This window comes from Colletotrichum lupini, chromosome 6 (genome assembly GCF_023278565.1).
Source record: "Colletotrichum lupini chromosome 6, complete sequence".
NCBI classification, from domain to species: domain Eukaryota; kingdom Fungi; phylum Ascomycota; class Sordariomycetes; order Glomerellales; family Glomerellaceae; genus Colletotrichum; species Colletotrichum lupini.
The window spans coordinates 916,913-932,166 of record NC_064679.1 but is presented as its reverse complement, the minus strand read 5'-3'; the positions used below and the strand labels follow the sequence as shown (position 1 = coordinate 932,166).

The 15,254-nt window shown below is 29.7% G+C and overlaps 2 protein-coding genes across 2 annotated transcripts; one reads left to right on the top strand and one right to left on the bottom strand.

Moving 5' to 3' along the window:
• Positions 1-1,321: 1,321 nt before the first annotated feature.
• Positions 1,322-3,421, top strand: CLUP02_11757 (acyl-CoA oxidase; the record flags this gene model as incomplete). Its single annotated transcript, XM_049290724.1, has 1 exon — positions 1,322-3,421. One exon carries the CDS (start codon positions 1,322-1,324, stop codon positions 3,419-3,421), a length of 2,100 nt encoding a protein of 699 aa, XP_049147869.1.
• A 7,477-nt stretch (positions 3,422-10,898) lies between these two features.
• CLUP02_11756 (uncharacterized protein) lies at positions 10,899-11,081 on the bottom strand (the record flags this gene model as incomplete). Its single annotated transcript, XM_049290723.1, has 1 exon — positions 10,899-11,081. A coding segment is annotated over one exon (183 nt), but the record flags the coding sequence as incomplete, so codon positions are not given.
• Between the last annotated feature and the right edge of the window lie 4,173 nt (positions 11,082-15,254).

Below are 15,254 nucleotides of genomic sequence, written 5' to 3'. Positions count from 1 at the left end.
TCGGGAGTGGCGACATTGGCACTAAAGGGTGGTCGGTTTCCTGTCAACCAAGATAGATGGTGTGCATCTTACGCCTGCATAGACCATTCTTCCATGAGCCGCATAGCCTTGCCAATATGCAACAAGCACCATAGCCATAGCACTCGTTGAGCTCAACCGGATGATCAAACCGCGTCAACACAAGGAAAACAGCTATTCCAAGAAAATCCCCAATGGCACGACTCAAGCAGACAATTTCACATGTTCGTTGTTGCTGGGTCCCGCCAAGCGTCTGGTGGATCTGTCAGGTGTTGGTGCTGGATGACGCATCATTTGTTGTGGCAGGGATCAAGATCCGACTATCTGGATCCATCATCCAAGCGCCCCGGACATGGATGAAATCCGGTTGGGATGGTCGAGTATCTGCGGGTCGAGACTCTTTTCTCGTATAGGGGAATGCCTCTCTGAAAGAGATGTAATTGGAGTTAAATAGGGGATTGAGGAACTTGGAATGAATCTTTCCCAGGTGGCGACCGGCGGCGGGGGACCTCTGTGGTTGACAGAGCTTCTCCTGAGCTTCTACGGAGTAGCTTGTGAAAGATAAACTATCAGAAATAAAGTTTGTGACCGTCGAAGGATAAGTAGAACGTGTGCCTCAAAGTTGCATTGAGCTCTAGTAGTTGAATGGAGTTGCTCACTGCGCCCGCTTGGCAATGTCGACGAAACTCTTCTCCGAAAAAAGGTAGCTTAGTTCATCACGAAAAGCCAGTGAAAACTAACATGTGCGATCTCACAATTGCCCCAATCGTCAACTGTCTTCCCATGCTTTTTGGCCATGAGCTGGTTGGTGTCATAAGGCACGCGTAATAGTGATGGATGGTAAGATGAGTTAAACCCCGCGTGTCCCGGAGGTCTAGAAGCGGTCACCCGGCACTAGAGAAAACCAACCGAGGGAAATCGGCTAGGGGTGCCCTCTCCCTCGGGAGTCGGAGTCGGCGCCGAGCATGTCCGATGATCGGGAGCAGACATGTTTGGCTTTTGGTGGGCTACCTGGTGAAATAAGGGGTTTCCAGAGAGCCTTTTTGTGGAGTTTCGACGCGAACCAAGAGCTAGAGTCTAACTAGATGTAGTAATTACCGAGGCACTGCCCTTCAAAGCATCATAGCTGCTCTCCGAGTCGGAACTCTCGAAACCTCGATTAGATTAGATCTGGACAGCGCACACCTCACGACTCAAGAACAGCATATCCTACAAAATCCCATCTGCAGCCTCCATTTCTCCAGACAAACTTCCCCAGCCCTTCACTTACCCCAGCTTATCATCCCCACACACAAAAGTCACGATGCCGAATACCCCGGATTGGGTCAAGGCCCTCCAGCCATCTGGCCCCCAGGGCACTGAGCTCCTCGCTCAGGAGCGCGCAAAGTCCAACCTCAACGTCGACCAGCTCGCGTCGTTCATGTTCACAAATGAGGCTCTCGAGCGCAGCGAGAGGATACTAAACATCCTAAAGAAGGAGCCTGTCTTTGACAAGACCCAGAACTACTTCCGCGGCCGAAATGCCCGTATCGAGGCTGCGCTGGCGAGAGGCAAGAGACTGTTCCAGTTGACCAAGGAGCACAACTGGTCTCAGCAAGACTACATCGTTGCCAACGACCTGATTGCTGAGCCGACACCGTATGGCCTCCACGCCAGTATGTTCCTCGTCACGCTGCGCGAGCAGGGCACTCCCGAGCAGCACGAGCTCTTCCTCAAGCCCGCCGAGAACTACGAGATCCTCGGATGTTACGCCCAGACCGAGCTTGGCCACGGCTCCAACGTTCGTGGCCTCGAGACCACGGCAACGTGGGACCCGTCTGATAAGAGCTTCGTTCTGCACTCGCCTCACTTAACGGCCTCGAAGTGGTGGATCGGTTCCTTGGGCAAGACGGCCACCCATGCCGTCGTCATGGCCCAGCTGATCCTCAACGGCAAGAAGATTGGCCCCCACCCCTTCGTCGTGCCGATCCGCGACAAGAAGACTCACGAGCCTCTCCCGAACGTCCACGTCGGCGATATCGGCCCCAAGTTCGGCTACAACACCATGGACAACGGCTTCTTGCTGTTGAACAACGTCAAGATCCCGCACAACCACATGCTCGCCCGATTCTCGTCCATCGACCCGAACACGAGCAAGTACATCCGTCCCGCGAACCCCTCTCTCATCTACGGAACCCTCACATGGGTGCGATCCAACATTGTCCTGCAGTCAGGCTCCGTCCTGGCCAAGGGTGTCACCATCGCCACCCGCTACTGCGCTGTCCGCCGACAGTTCCAGGACCGAGATGCGCCGGCGGGTGAGCCTGGTGAAAACCAAGTTCTCAACTACACCATGGTGCAGATTCGTCTGCTCCCCCTCCTGGCAGCCACCTTTGCCCTTCACTTTACCGGTCGCGGTATGATTAACCTTTACAACGAGAACCAGAAGCGCATGAAGGGCGACGTCGGCAAGCTCAGCGACGGAACCAGAAACCCCGGCCCCGAGGAGTTGAACCCCGGCACCGACCTCCTCGCCGATCTCCACGCCACCTCCTGCGCCCTCAAGGCCTACGGCTCAACCGTCGCTGGTGAGGGTCTCGAGATCTGCCGCCGCGCCTGCGGAGGCCACGGATACTCTTCCTTTAGCGGTATCGGTTCCTGGTACGCCGACTACCTGCCAACCCTGACCTGGGAGGGCGACAACTACATGCTCACCCAGCAAGTATCCCGCTACCTGTTGAAGTCCGCTCGCTCCGTTCTCAAGGGCAAGGCCGGCAACAACGACACCACTCGTATTCTCTCCGAGTTCCTCCGCCGCCGCGACATCGGCGCAGCCTTCGATGTCCTCGGCTCAGACGAGGACCTCGTCGCTGCCTTTGCCTGGCGCGTGTCCTTCCTCACCTTTGAGGCCCTCCGCCACAGAGACGAGGACAAGCAGTCCTGGAACAGCCTTCTCGTCGACTTCTGGCGCCTCAGCACCGCGCACGCCCAGTACATGGTCGTCAAGAACTTCCACCAGGCTCTCAACGATAAGGCTACCACCGAGCAGCTCGACAAGGACACCGTCGGCCTGCTGCACAAGCTCTTCAGACTGTATGCTCTGAACACCCTCGAGCAGGAGGCCAGCGAGTTCTACAGCTCTGCGGCTGTCACTGTCCGCCAGATCACGCTGGCGAGGACAAAGGCCGTCATGACCCTCCTGGAGGAGATCCGCCCTCACGCAGTCCGCCTGGTCGATGCCTGGAAGTTTGACGACTGGGTCCTGGACAGCAGTTTGGGCCGCTATGACGGCAAGGTGTACGAGGACATGTTCAAGCGCGCCAGCGAGGACAACCCGCTCAACAGCGTCGTGTTTGACCCCTACCCCAACAGTAAGGTGCTGTTCAAGAAGGATGAGAGAAAGAACCTGAGAAGCAAGTTGTAAATGATCTCACTAGACGGGAGACTATAGACAGTATAAGGGATGGTTAAATTTTTTGATTGTAGAATTACCAGCGCAACGCAGATGAATAGAATCTGAAAGAATGGGAGACTTACTTCACTTAGTACTATCTGCAACGTCCGTGGGCCTTCCTCTTCTGCCATGAGTAATTGTGACTCTGATTATCTGGAAATGTCAGTGCATTAGGTCTACGATACATTGTCTGAAGGTCGTGCGAGTGACTTGGAGACTCGCATGTTGTGGCAGCCATACACCATACAATAGCAAGCCGTTTGGTTCAGTTTCCTTCCCGCATAATTGGAGGCGAGGCCGGTAGCAGTGGCACCTCAGCCTGAGTTGACATGGGCCGATAGGGGCCAGGTCTCGGCAACGACCCCTTCAGCTTTCCAGATCATCAGCTCAACTAACCACTCCGCCGCTGATTTTTCCCTCTCTAGTTGAATCGACTTAATGATGACTAAAAGTCTACTATCTCCCAATAAGTCAAACCACCCACTTTTGGCCCACCCCCCCTTTTGGCCCACCCCAATTTCCTTCCTAACTACTGATTAAAAACCCTACTTACGATTTTCAATTTAATATAATAATTATAAAAATCGTCTAAATATATTTCTTTTTTATATACTTATTAATCTATAGTTAATAGTACTATATATTAAAAATAAGGTTTAATAAGCTCTTAATACTATTAAAAACGGTCTTTTTTTTAAAAGAGCCTCGATTATATTCGGGGTTCTTAAGTTAATACTTTAGAATTATAAGAGAGGTTACTAAACGAGAATAATAGTATTTATAAACCTTTAAAAGCTTCTTTTATAATAAAAAGATTAGCTAGCTTAATAAGTTTAAATTTAATATACTTTAAGTATTATATTAATTTATTAATAAATTAAAAAACTCGCTAAATAAGTTCTAATATTTTAGGGGGATACTAAACTATTTAAAAAGAGATAGATTAACGCTTTTTTTAAAAAAAAGTCTATTAATAAAAGTCTAAAGAAGTCGTTTAATAAATTCGTAATATATTAATAAAGTTATTATTAATATAATTAAATTATAATTTAAATTATTTAATATACTAAAAGTTAGTGCTATTAAATAGGCTAATAAGTATAATATAAATAAGACTAGTATAATAGAGGGTAAGGGAGCTAATAAGCTAGTTTTAAGTATAATAAAAGCTATAGTAATATGAAAAAAAGAGCCTAGTTTGCGTACCTAAATAATAATTATTAAATATATCTTTATTAATAATAGATCTATTAAATTACTAGTTATTTATAAAAAAAAGAGAGTATAATAATAATAGTTTCTATTTTAACTTAACCCTTATAATAGTTAGAAATTTATAATAATAAATAATAACTAAATAACTAACGAGACTACCCTCTATTAGTTAAAAAAAGTATTCTTATTATAAACTAAGACCCCCTCTATTAAAGGGCTTAGTAAGCTAAACTAGCTTTAATTATTAAGACTAAATAACTATAAGAATTATATAATAATAGAATTTATATAAGAGTACTATAAAAATAACGTCTACTTATTATTTTTATTACTATATACTTCTTATATTCTCTAGTTATTAAATATAGCTATTTTTAATTTTATTAAATCTTATTATAAAAAAGAGCTTAGTAAAGAGAATATAATAAATAATTCTATTATTATTAAAAAGCGGTATTTCTTTATAAGAGATTAGGCTATAAGTACTTAACTAGCGAGGTTATAATATAAGTATAAGTATATTATAAAACTAAAGCTTATAAAGTCCTTTATAAGGGCTTTATTTTTTAAAAAGTTCTTTTATAATACGATCTATATACTAATTACTAAGTTATTAACGTCTTATTACTAACTATATCCCGAATTTATTATAATTCCTCCCCCCTTACGTAACTTTAGTCCCTAAAGTTATTATTTAATATTTTTTTTTAATACTAATAATAAAGCTATTAACGTTATTATTTATAATAAATTCCGTAAGGCGTTAATAATATCCTTTTTTACTTAAGAATAAGGTATTACTCCTATTTCTTTATTTAACAAATACTTTATTATTATTATTTAGTAATAGCGCGCTAATTAGTTACTAAGTTAGTAATATATATTTATAATAAAATATTTTAATTATTATAATATATAAAAACCTACCTAACCTTATAATTATTATTATTACTAAGCTATTAAGTATAATAAAAGATTTTTCTCTTATTATTAGTTACGTATTTACTTTTTCTTCTCTCTTTTTATTTAATAACCGTTCTATAAATTCTTTTTTATATAACTATACTTTTCTTTTTATAATATTCTAATTTTATATCGTTTCCTAATTATAACTCTTTTATTATACTATCGCTAAGTATTTACCAAAATATTTACTATTTTATATATTTAGGATATATTTAATATAGAGTATAATTTTAAAAAGGGCTTTCGTAATTTTCGTAATAGTACTCCTTATATACGCTACTTAATTAGTTTATATCGTAATATTAACGAGCTCGTTTATATCGCTAGTACTTATATTATTAAGTATATTATTTATTAAATTAATAAAAAGAAGTATTTTATTATAAGTCGTCGAATCCTTATTAATCCGTTATTAAAATATTAGCTAACGATATTTTTTAGGTTCTTAAGGAGCTATATAGTGCCGCTTAGTTTATTTAAAATATTTTTATAAAGTTTTATAATACTAAGGAATAGGGTAGTTTTAATTTTTATAAGCGTAGCCGCGTTCTTTATATTTTTAGCTATATTATTAGTACGTAAAAAAAGGTCGCCGCTTATATTACTAACCCGTTAATAAGTAATAAAATAAAAAAAGTCTATTTTAAATAAGCTACTTTTTAAAAGCTTATTATTAATTATAAATATTTAAACTTATTAATTTTAATTACGATAAGTTATTAATAATCGTTTAGTAAACTCTTTTCTTATTAACTTAGATTTCTTTTTTTAAGCTAATATCCTTAATATTAATAATAAAACTAAAATTATCTCCTATTTTAATCGCTTCTAACTAGCTTATTTTTATAATAATAGCTATATAATTACTTTATAAAATAACTTCGACGCTTTAACTTAGTATTATAAAAAGACTTTTAAGGGCGTTATTATTATATATATTTAAGAGTTTTTTATTTTTTTACTTTTTATAAACGCGTTACTAAGTTCTTAATAAATAAAATACTTATTTATATTATTATTATATATAGTATTACCCTTATTTCTTATAATCCCGAGACTTAGACTTTTATTAAAAAGTATATTCTTATTATTAATTATATTTTTAATAATAATAACGAGCGGGACGACTTTAAGTTTAAATTTAATAAGTCCTAGCGCGAGGATATTAAATTTAAAAAGCTCAGTAATAACTTAGAGAATTCTTTTTTTTAGTATTATAATAAGCGTTATTATTTTAATATTAATAACTTATTAACCCCTACTTATAACGCTCTTTTTAATATAAATAAGGGTACTTTAGCCCTTAGTTATATTACTTTAGATCTTAATAAAGCTAGTATTACGCTCCTCTTACTCTAAGTAAAAGCTTTATAATAGCTTAACGAGGCTATTATTTATACTAAAGTTAAAGCTATAGGTCGTAATAAGTAGTTTAATATTAATAAGTTCTTTATAAATATTAATATTACTAAGGTCCCTTAGTTTAACTAAATTACGAGAGCGTCGCTTTAAATAACGTCCCCTATACCTAACTTATTATTAATGATAATAATATTATACCCCTTATTTTACTTCTTATTCTATTTCTTATTATAACTCCTATTATACCTCTTATTATAGCTCTTATTATACCTCTTATTATAGCTCCTATTATACCTCTTATTATAGCCTTTAATAATAACTAAGTAATAAACGCTTTACGAACTATTATTACTAATATATATAATACTTTATATAACTTTAACCACTTTCCTCTTACTTATTATAATATTAATAAAGTTAACGGCTTTATTCTAAGTAATTAACTAAGTATACGCATAAAGCCTCCCCGCTTTTTATTTACTAAGCGGATTATTATTATTAATTATTAAGTTTTAAAAATATATATTAGAGCCGCTATTATTATTATTAGTATTATATAAGTTACTCCCCCTACGTAACTAAATCTTAGTAATTTCTTAATAACGTATTACTAAGGGTTATAATATTATATCTTTTTTTTAAAAATTGCGCTAAGCTAAATAAAAAGGGTTTTATAATATATTATTAATTAACTTATCCTCGGTAACTTTTTATTACGAATTTAACGTTTATTATCCTATTTTATATATATCCTTTTTTTATAATATTCGAATTTATTAACTACTTCTACTACCCTTTTAAAATATTTAATAAGCTTTTACGTATTATACTTAATAAAATACTTAGCTTATTTAATAAAATATTATAAGTTTCCTTTTTCGCTTTATATTATAACGATTTCTTTAACTTTTTAAACGTCTTACTTATTTTCTAACTCCGGGAGATTTACTATCTAATTACTAACTATTTAATAATTTTTTTATAATTTAAGCTAAGAAACTAAAAAAATATTATATATTCTCTAATATTTTTTTAGTAAATATACTTAGTAAGCCTATTTCCCTACCCTTTTAATTATTACTATTTTAATATATCTCGGTACTAGTTCATTATTTTTAAATTATATATTTTTTATTAATAGGCTAATGACCTCTTTATAATTAAACTCTTTTAAGGTATATTTTTTATTATAATAAGCTACTTAGCTCTTAAAAGCTTATATTTATACTCGCATAGCTTAGGCCCTAATTTCCTTAATTTTCTAAACCTTTTTCTAAACCCCCTAAACTATAACTTTATAATTAAGTATATATTTAACGTATTTAAAGTAGTAGCCGTATAGTATTATATACGGGGATACTTTTATAATAAAATATTAGTTATTATTATATATAAACTTAGCCTTTTCTAACTATGCTATTTATTTATTTAATAAGCTCTTAGTATAAATCTTTAAATACTTTTTTAATATTTAATAAGTTCGCTCTATTTAGCTATCTACTTATAAGTAATACGTAATAAATAGTTAATAATATATTACCCGTTCTTTAGTAAACTCTTTTTAAAATACGCTTATAAAGAGCTTATTTCTATTTATAATAATACTTTTTAATATACCGAACTTATATTTAACCTCTTAATATAAAATACTTACTATTTATATTACGTTAAGTATTTTAATAATAAGTAAGAACTTTGTAAACTTTATTATATAATAAATAATAACTAAAATATTATTATACTTTACGCCGTTATTACGAGCGCTTAGTAATAGCCCCGTAATAAAGTCTATAAATATTTTTTAAAATAAATATAAAAGTAGTAATAATAATTATAACTACTTATATAGCTTATATTTTAAGGTTATAACTCTTAAATAATACTTATAGTTCTTAACGTATTTTTAAATATTTTATTAAATATCTTCTTAATAAAACTTCTTTTAAATTAGCTCGAGAGTTTTTATAACTTTTATATAACTTACCCTATAATTATTATAATATTAATAAAGGATCTTTATTTAAAAAGACTTTACTTAAGGAATAATAAGTCTTTTTTTAAAACATAGTATACCCTATTTATTAAATAAATATACTTTTAGCTCGCTAGTTATAATACGAACTTTTATTAATTATAATATATAAAACTCGTTTTTAGTTTATAATCTTTTAATAAGCTCTTTAGTTTTTAATAAAAAATAAGAAGCGAATACCGTTTTACCCCTTATAAGCTCTTTTATAATAGGGCGTAAAATATATTATTTTAATATAATAACCCTAGCTCTATTTAACTCCTTTTTACCCTTACCGGACTATTAATAAGCGTTTATTAATAACTTTTTTATTTTTTTATTTTAAGTTATTATAATAATACTTATTACTATTTTATTAATACGCTTTATAATACGCTATTAATATAGGAGAGAGGATTCCCCGTCCTTAAAACTAGTTGATATTTAGCTAGGATTATAAAAAGAGGCCTTAACTACTTAAATATATACTTTAATATTACGGCTAGCTAGTTATAATAAGTATATTAGTAGAAGTTAAGGCTACGAGTACTAAGTAAATAGTATTATAATTATAAATAGTTTTTTTAAAATTATATTTATAAATTATAAAATAAATAAAGCTCTAGTAATTAATCGTAATCTTATTAAAAGAGGTTCTTAGTAAAAGTAGCTAAAAGCGATTATAAGATCTAATACTAAGTTAATTACTAAAAAAGCTATAAAAAGTCTATCCTTAAGCCCGGCTTAAGTCTATACTATATATAAGTCTCGTTCCTAAATATATCCTTTATAATATCTTATTTATTATTATCTAACTATTTACTAAACGGTTATCCGTTTTACTTATTTATAATCGTTTATTTTATTTATTTACGGGCGTCCGTTCTTTATTTCATTATATAATCGTAATTATATAACTTATTTATAGTTCTTTTATTCCGAGAGGAGTTATTTTAAATCCGTACTTTTATATATATAATATAATAGCCGCTATAAGTCTTATAAGGTAAGGCCCTAACCTTATTATACGTATTAAGTCGTAATATTAACTTCTCCTCTTAAAAATCTAGTCCTCTAGGCCTATAAATAGGTCGTCTATTCTTAAGTTAGGGAATTATTAAGTATTTCTTTAAAATATATTAATACGATATTAAGTTAAATTAAAAAATCGAAATCTCTAATAGCTACGTCTCGTCGTAAATTATTACGTATTATTTACTTTTTTAATAAAAGTATAGAAATAATATTTTATTTAAATTATCGCTCGCGAGGGGTCTATTATTTAGTTCTTCTTAATTCCGAGGTCTACGGAATATACTATTATTTAAGTATTTTATATAATATATTTACTAATACTATTTATATTTATAAATATTACGTTTCTATTTATAAGTCTTAGCTAACTAAGTATAGTTAGTTAGTTAATAACGGAGTTTAATCGTCTTAATTATAAAAAAGAAATAAAAGAGTTATAGTTTTAAGAGAGGGCTACGGAGTTATAAAAAAAGGCTAAGGCTTATTAATAAGCCTAGGCTAAATTAAATAAGTCGTTATTTAAGTTAGAGCATCTTCGTTCCTAAAAGTAAATAGTATTTAAAAAGAGTTAAGTTATATTAGAGGAGTTTTTTAAAAACTCTAAAAACACTTCCTTAGCGGCCCGTAAAGTATAAGCTAATAGTACTTTTAGAATTATTAATTAGGACGCTATAATAACTAAGAGTTTTAGATTTAATTTTAATTTTAATACTCCTTAAAAAGTTATTAAAAGTTCTAAAAGTTCGTAATAAGTTCTTTTATATTTTTTTTATATTCGTAGTTTTTCTATTTAATAAGGAATTCTTATATTTTATTCCTAACACTATAATTAATAATCCGTTTAACTTCGTATTTTAATTAATTTAGTTTAATAATAATATAATTTTTTATATATAATCCTCTTAATATAGGTTTAAGTAATAAGATATAAAAAACGGGATAGTATCGTATTATATCTAGTAATCTTAATTCGTAATTAATTAATAAGACTTTTTTAATAATTTTAAAAAGTTTAAGTTTTTTATAATTTAATTTATTACTTAGTTATTTTATTTTAATATTATAATAAAAAAAATAAGTACTATCCCCCTTTTTTAAAAATAGTCCTCTAATCTTTAATCTATTTACGTTCTTTTTTATATATTATTATATAAACTCGAGGTTTAGTAAGGCTTATTTATAAATCTCTTTAAGTTTACTTACGTTTATTATAACTTTTATAACTTATAGTCCTTATTATACTTCTCTATACGCTATTAGCTAGAATTTATAATTAAAGTAAAACGGAGATTTTTTTATATTTTTACTAACTATATTATTATATACGAACTAAGTTATTAATAAAAGTACTACCTAATTATCCTAGTTATAGTTTATATAATAATAAAGGTTTATTTTAAGGATCTAATTAATCCTTTTTATTTATTTATTGGTTTATAAGTAAAATAATATTAATAATTTATAGTTTATACTAAGTTATAAAATTAGGGATTTCTAAAACTTTAAAATAAATAGCTTATCTTTATTAGAGATAATTTCTTTTAGTAAACTATAGTTCGAAAGTATAACCTTAATAAATACATATATTAGGTCTTCTATAGTACTTAATTCTTTATAAAGAATAAAGTATATAAACTTAGTAAGTTAGTTAATTATAATTAAAATATTATTATACTATATTTTAGTAAATAGTTCTCTAGACTTTAGTAATTTAATAATAAAGTCCTATATAATTAATTACTATACTTCCGTTAGTAATTATAATAGTTATAGCTTATTATAAAGCTTATATAAGCTATTTTTACTTTTTTTATAAGTCGCGTAGTCCTTAATTACTTTTATAATTTTAGTATATATAGTAGATTTATTATAGTATTAATAAATCCGTTTTTACGTTTTAATAATTCCTTAGTAGCTATATACCGGTATACTATAAATTTCTATAATAAGCTTAGGGGTTATTTTTTTAATCGAGCTAGTATTAATCCTTTTAGTTATTATAAAGAGCTTCGTAATTAGTATAAGACTACTATCTTTCTCTTACTTAAAAATAACTTATATTTCTTTAGGGACTACGACTTCGTAATTAGGTCTTTTATTAAAAGCGTTTACTCTACTATTTTCTAAACCTTTTTAATAAATAATTTAGAAATTATACTTAAATAGGAATTCGCTCTATTTAACTTATTATTTATTTAGATTCTTATTTATTATAAAGTTTATAAGGTTCTTATAGTTTATATAAACTATAACTTCGTATTTAGTTCTAAATAACTATAGTCTCTATTTTTAAAATATTTTAATAATAACTATTAGTTCCTTATTATAGATCTACTAATTTAATTCTATTCCGTAAAATATTTTAAAATAAAAGTAATATAAGTAAAGCTTTTTTTATTTATCTTATTATCCTAAAACCGCTCTTATAATAAAGTCCGAGGTATTAATCTTAATTTCGAAAGGTTTTTAGGGGTCCGGGATTATAATAACTAATTTAAAAACGACTATATTCTTAATTTTAATAAATACTTTTTTATACTTAGGATCCTAAATAAATAGGGTATCTTTTTATATTAAGTTATTAAAAGGTCTAATTATATTAATATAGTTTTTAAAGATTTGTTAATAAAAATTAACGAATCTTAAAAATCCTTATACGTCCTCAACGTTCTATATATAAGCTAGTCCCTAATTATTTTTATTTTTAATACTTATATATAAATTTATCTTAGTATAATAATATATTTAAAAAAGTCTACTTTTTATACGTAGAATTCGTACTTAGAGGGTTCGGTATATAGTTTAATATTTTAAAGTTTTTAAAATATCATATAGATATATTCTTTATATATTTCGAGGTTAGGAGAGAAAATAAGAATATTATTAATATAAATAATAATAAAGATATTAACGTACTTCCGGAGTACGTAGTTAACTATTATTTAAAAAGTTATTAGAGTATTAATAAGTCCGAAGGGTATAACGAGGTACTTAAAAACTCCTTTATGAGTTCGGAATACTATTTTCTATTTATCTCTTTTTTTAATCTAAATTTAGTTAAATACTTCCTTAAGATCTATAGTAGTAAACCAGTTAGCTCTATAAAATAAATCTCTAAGTTTAGTAATAAGTAGTAAGGGGTAATAATTCTTTTTCGTAATTTCGTTAAGTCTTTTATAATCGATAATAGGTCTTAATTTTCCTCTTTTTTTTAATATAAAAAATAAAGGGAATTTAATAAGAGAATTCGATAGTTAAATATATCCCTTTTCGAGTTCCTTATCGATATATTTATTAAGGTACTCTTATTCTTTTTAATTTATTAAATATATTAAATAAAACCCGGGTTATATTCCTTCTTTAAGTTCGATTTCTATATCCTAGTTACTATATTTTAGTAATCCTATTTCTTTAAGTTTTATAAATAATTTTATATATATTTAGTACTCTTTAAATATAATCTAAAGTCGTTACGATCCTTAATTATTAGTACTAGTTATAAACTTCTTAGAGCTTTTTACTATTTTAATAAAAGCTATATATTATATTTATTTTCGTTTTTTAAGAGTTCTTAAAAATCTATTTAAACCCTTTTTTTTTTAAGTTGTTTAGTAACTAGATTTTTCTAAAGGACCTAGTTAGTAATCTAATCTATTTATAAATTATGCTTTTATAACTACGAGATTCCTAAAATAACGTCGATATTTTTAATCTCCGTAATATCGTATTATAATTATTCTTATTAATTATTAATATATATCGAGAGGTATACGGTCTTTTAATTAATATATTTATAATTATAATTAACTCGTTTTCTTTTTACTATTCATAGTTAGTATAAGTTATTCTTCTATACTTATAGTAAATTAAGTTCGTTTATTATTTTTAATAAAATATAAGTTTTTTATATGCCGCTATTAATAATAGCGTTTAATCCTCGTTTATAAATATCGAAGTTAATTTATAAGTATGCGTCGTTACGTTATTTAGTTATATATAAGAACTTTTCTTTTTTCTTTTTACTTTTTATCGTTCCTTTATAATTAGTTTTTTTAGTTTTTTATTATTTATCTCTTCGGACGGTTCCTTTATTTATATCTCTCTTAATATTCCTTTTATACCTTAGTTTTTTTAACGTAATAAATTTAGTATTAATTATACTTATAGTCTTCTTAATTTATATATTCGTTATTAAAGTATTTTATAAAGAAGTTGGGGTTTAGGCTAAATATTATTTTATTATTGTTATTAAAGCTTAGTAATATCTAGCTAAGTAGTTAGGTTTTTATATAAATATCCTTAATAGGCTTATTATCGCGTTTTTATAAGTAGAAACGACTATTTTATTTATATATAAGGTACTAAAAACATTTATTATCTAGGCATTCTACTTAAAATAATTCCTTATAAAAAGGGTTTTTGGGGTTAAGTAAAGAGTGGTTTTTATTTATATAGGGGGTTATTATAACCTTTTTACGTTCTTTAGTTCTATAGAACTAAATAGTTTAGTTATTCTTAAATAAATAAATATATTTATACCGTAGTTCGTCGTTATCCTCTTTAAAGCTAATATTATTAATACTAAGTAGTACTTTATAATTAATCTCTATTTAAATACGTTATTAAGTAACGTTACGAGGTTCGTCCGAATTATAAAGTAATTTTATTTCGTTAAAATAAAAAGAACTAGTTCTAACTTCGATATTTTCTTTTTTAAAATTAAAGTTAAATTTTTTTTTTTTTATAACTCCGAAGTTAAGAATTAGTCTTTTAAGTACTTCGATCTTATTTTTACGTAAAAGGTCTTTAAGCTATTCCCTAACTTTATAAATAAATTTTCTATTACTATTTACTTTTTATATTATATAAATAGACTTAGTTAGGATTTTATTTAAATTAAATCCTTTTTTAAACTTAATAAATTATTTTTAGTTTATATAGTTTCGTTACGCTATATATACGAGGCTATTTATAATTTCTTTTATATTAAGTCCTTTTTTTTAAGCTTAAGGAACTACTCCTTTATATTAACTAAGAGTCTTTATTTAATTTATCCTTTAAGGAGGTTAAGCGTATTTTTTATAACGGGGTCCGTTTTACCCTTCTCTTTTATATTTTTATAAATTTAAAAAAGTATAGTAAGGCATTCGATATTATTCTCTTTAAGAGTATAAGGTTAATAAGCGGGTATCGGTTTTTTTTTTTTTACTATTA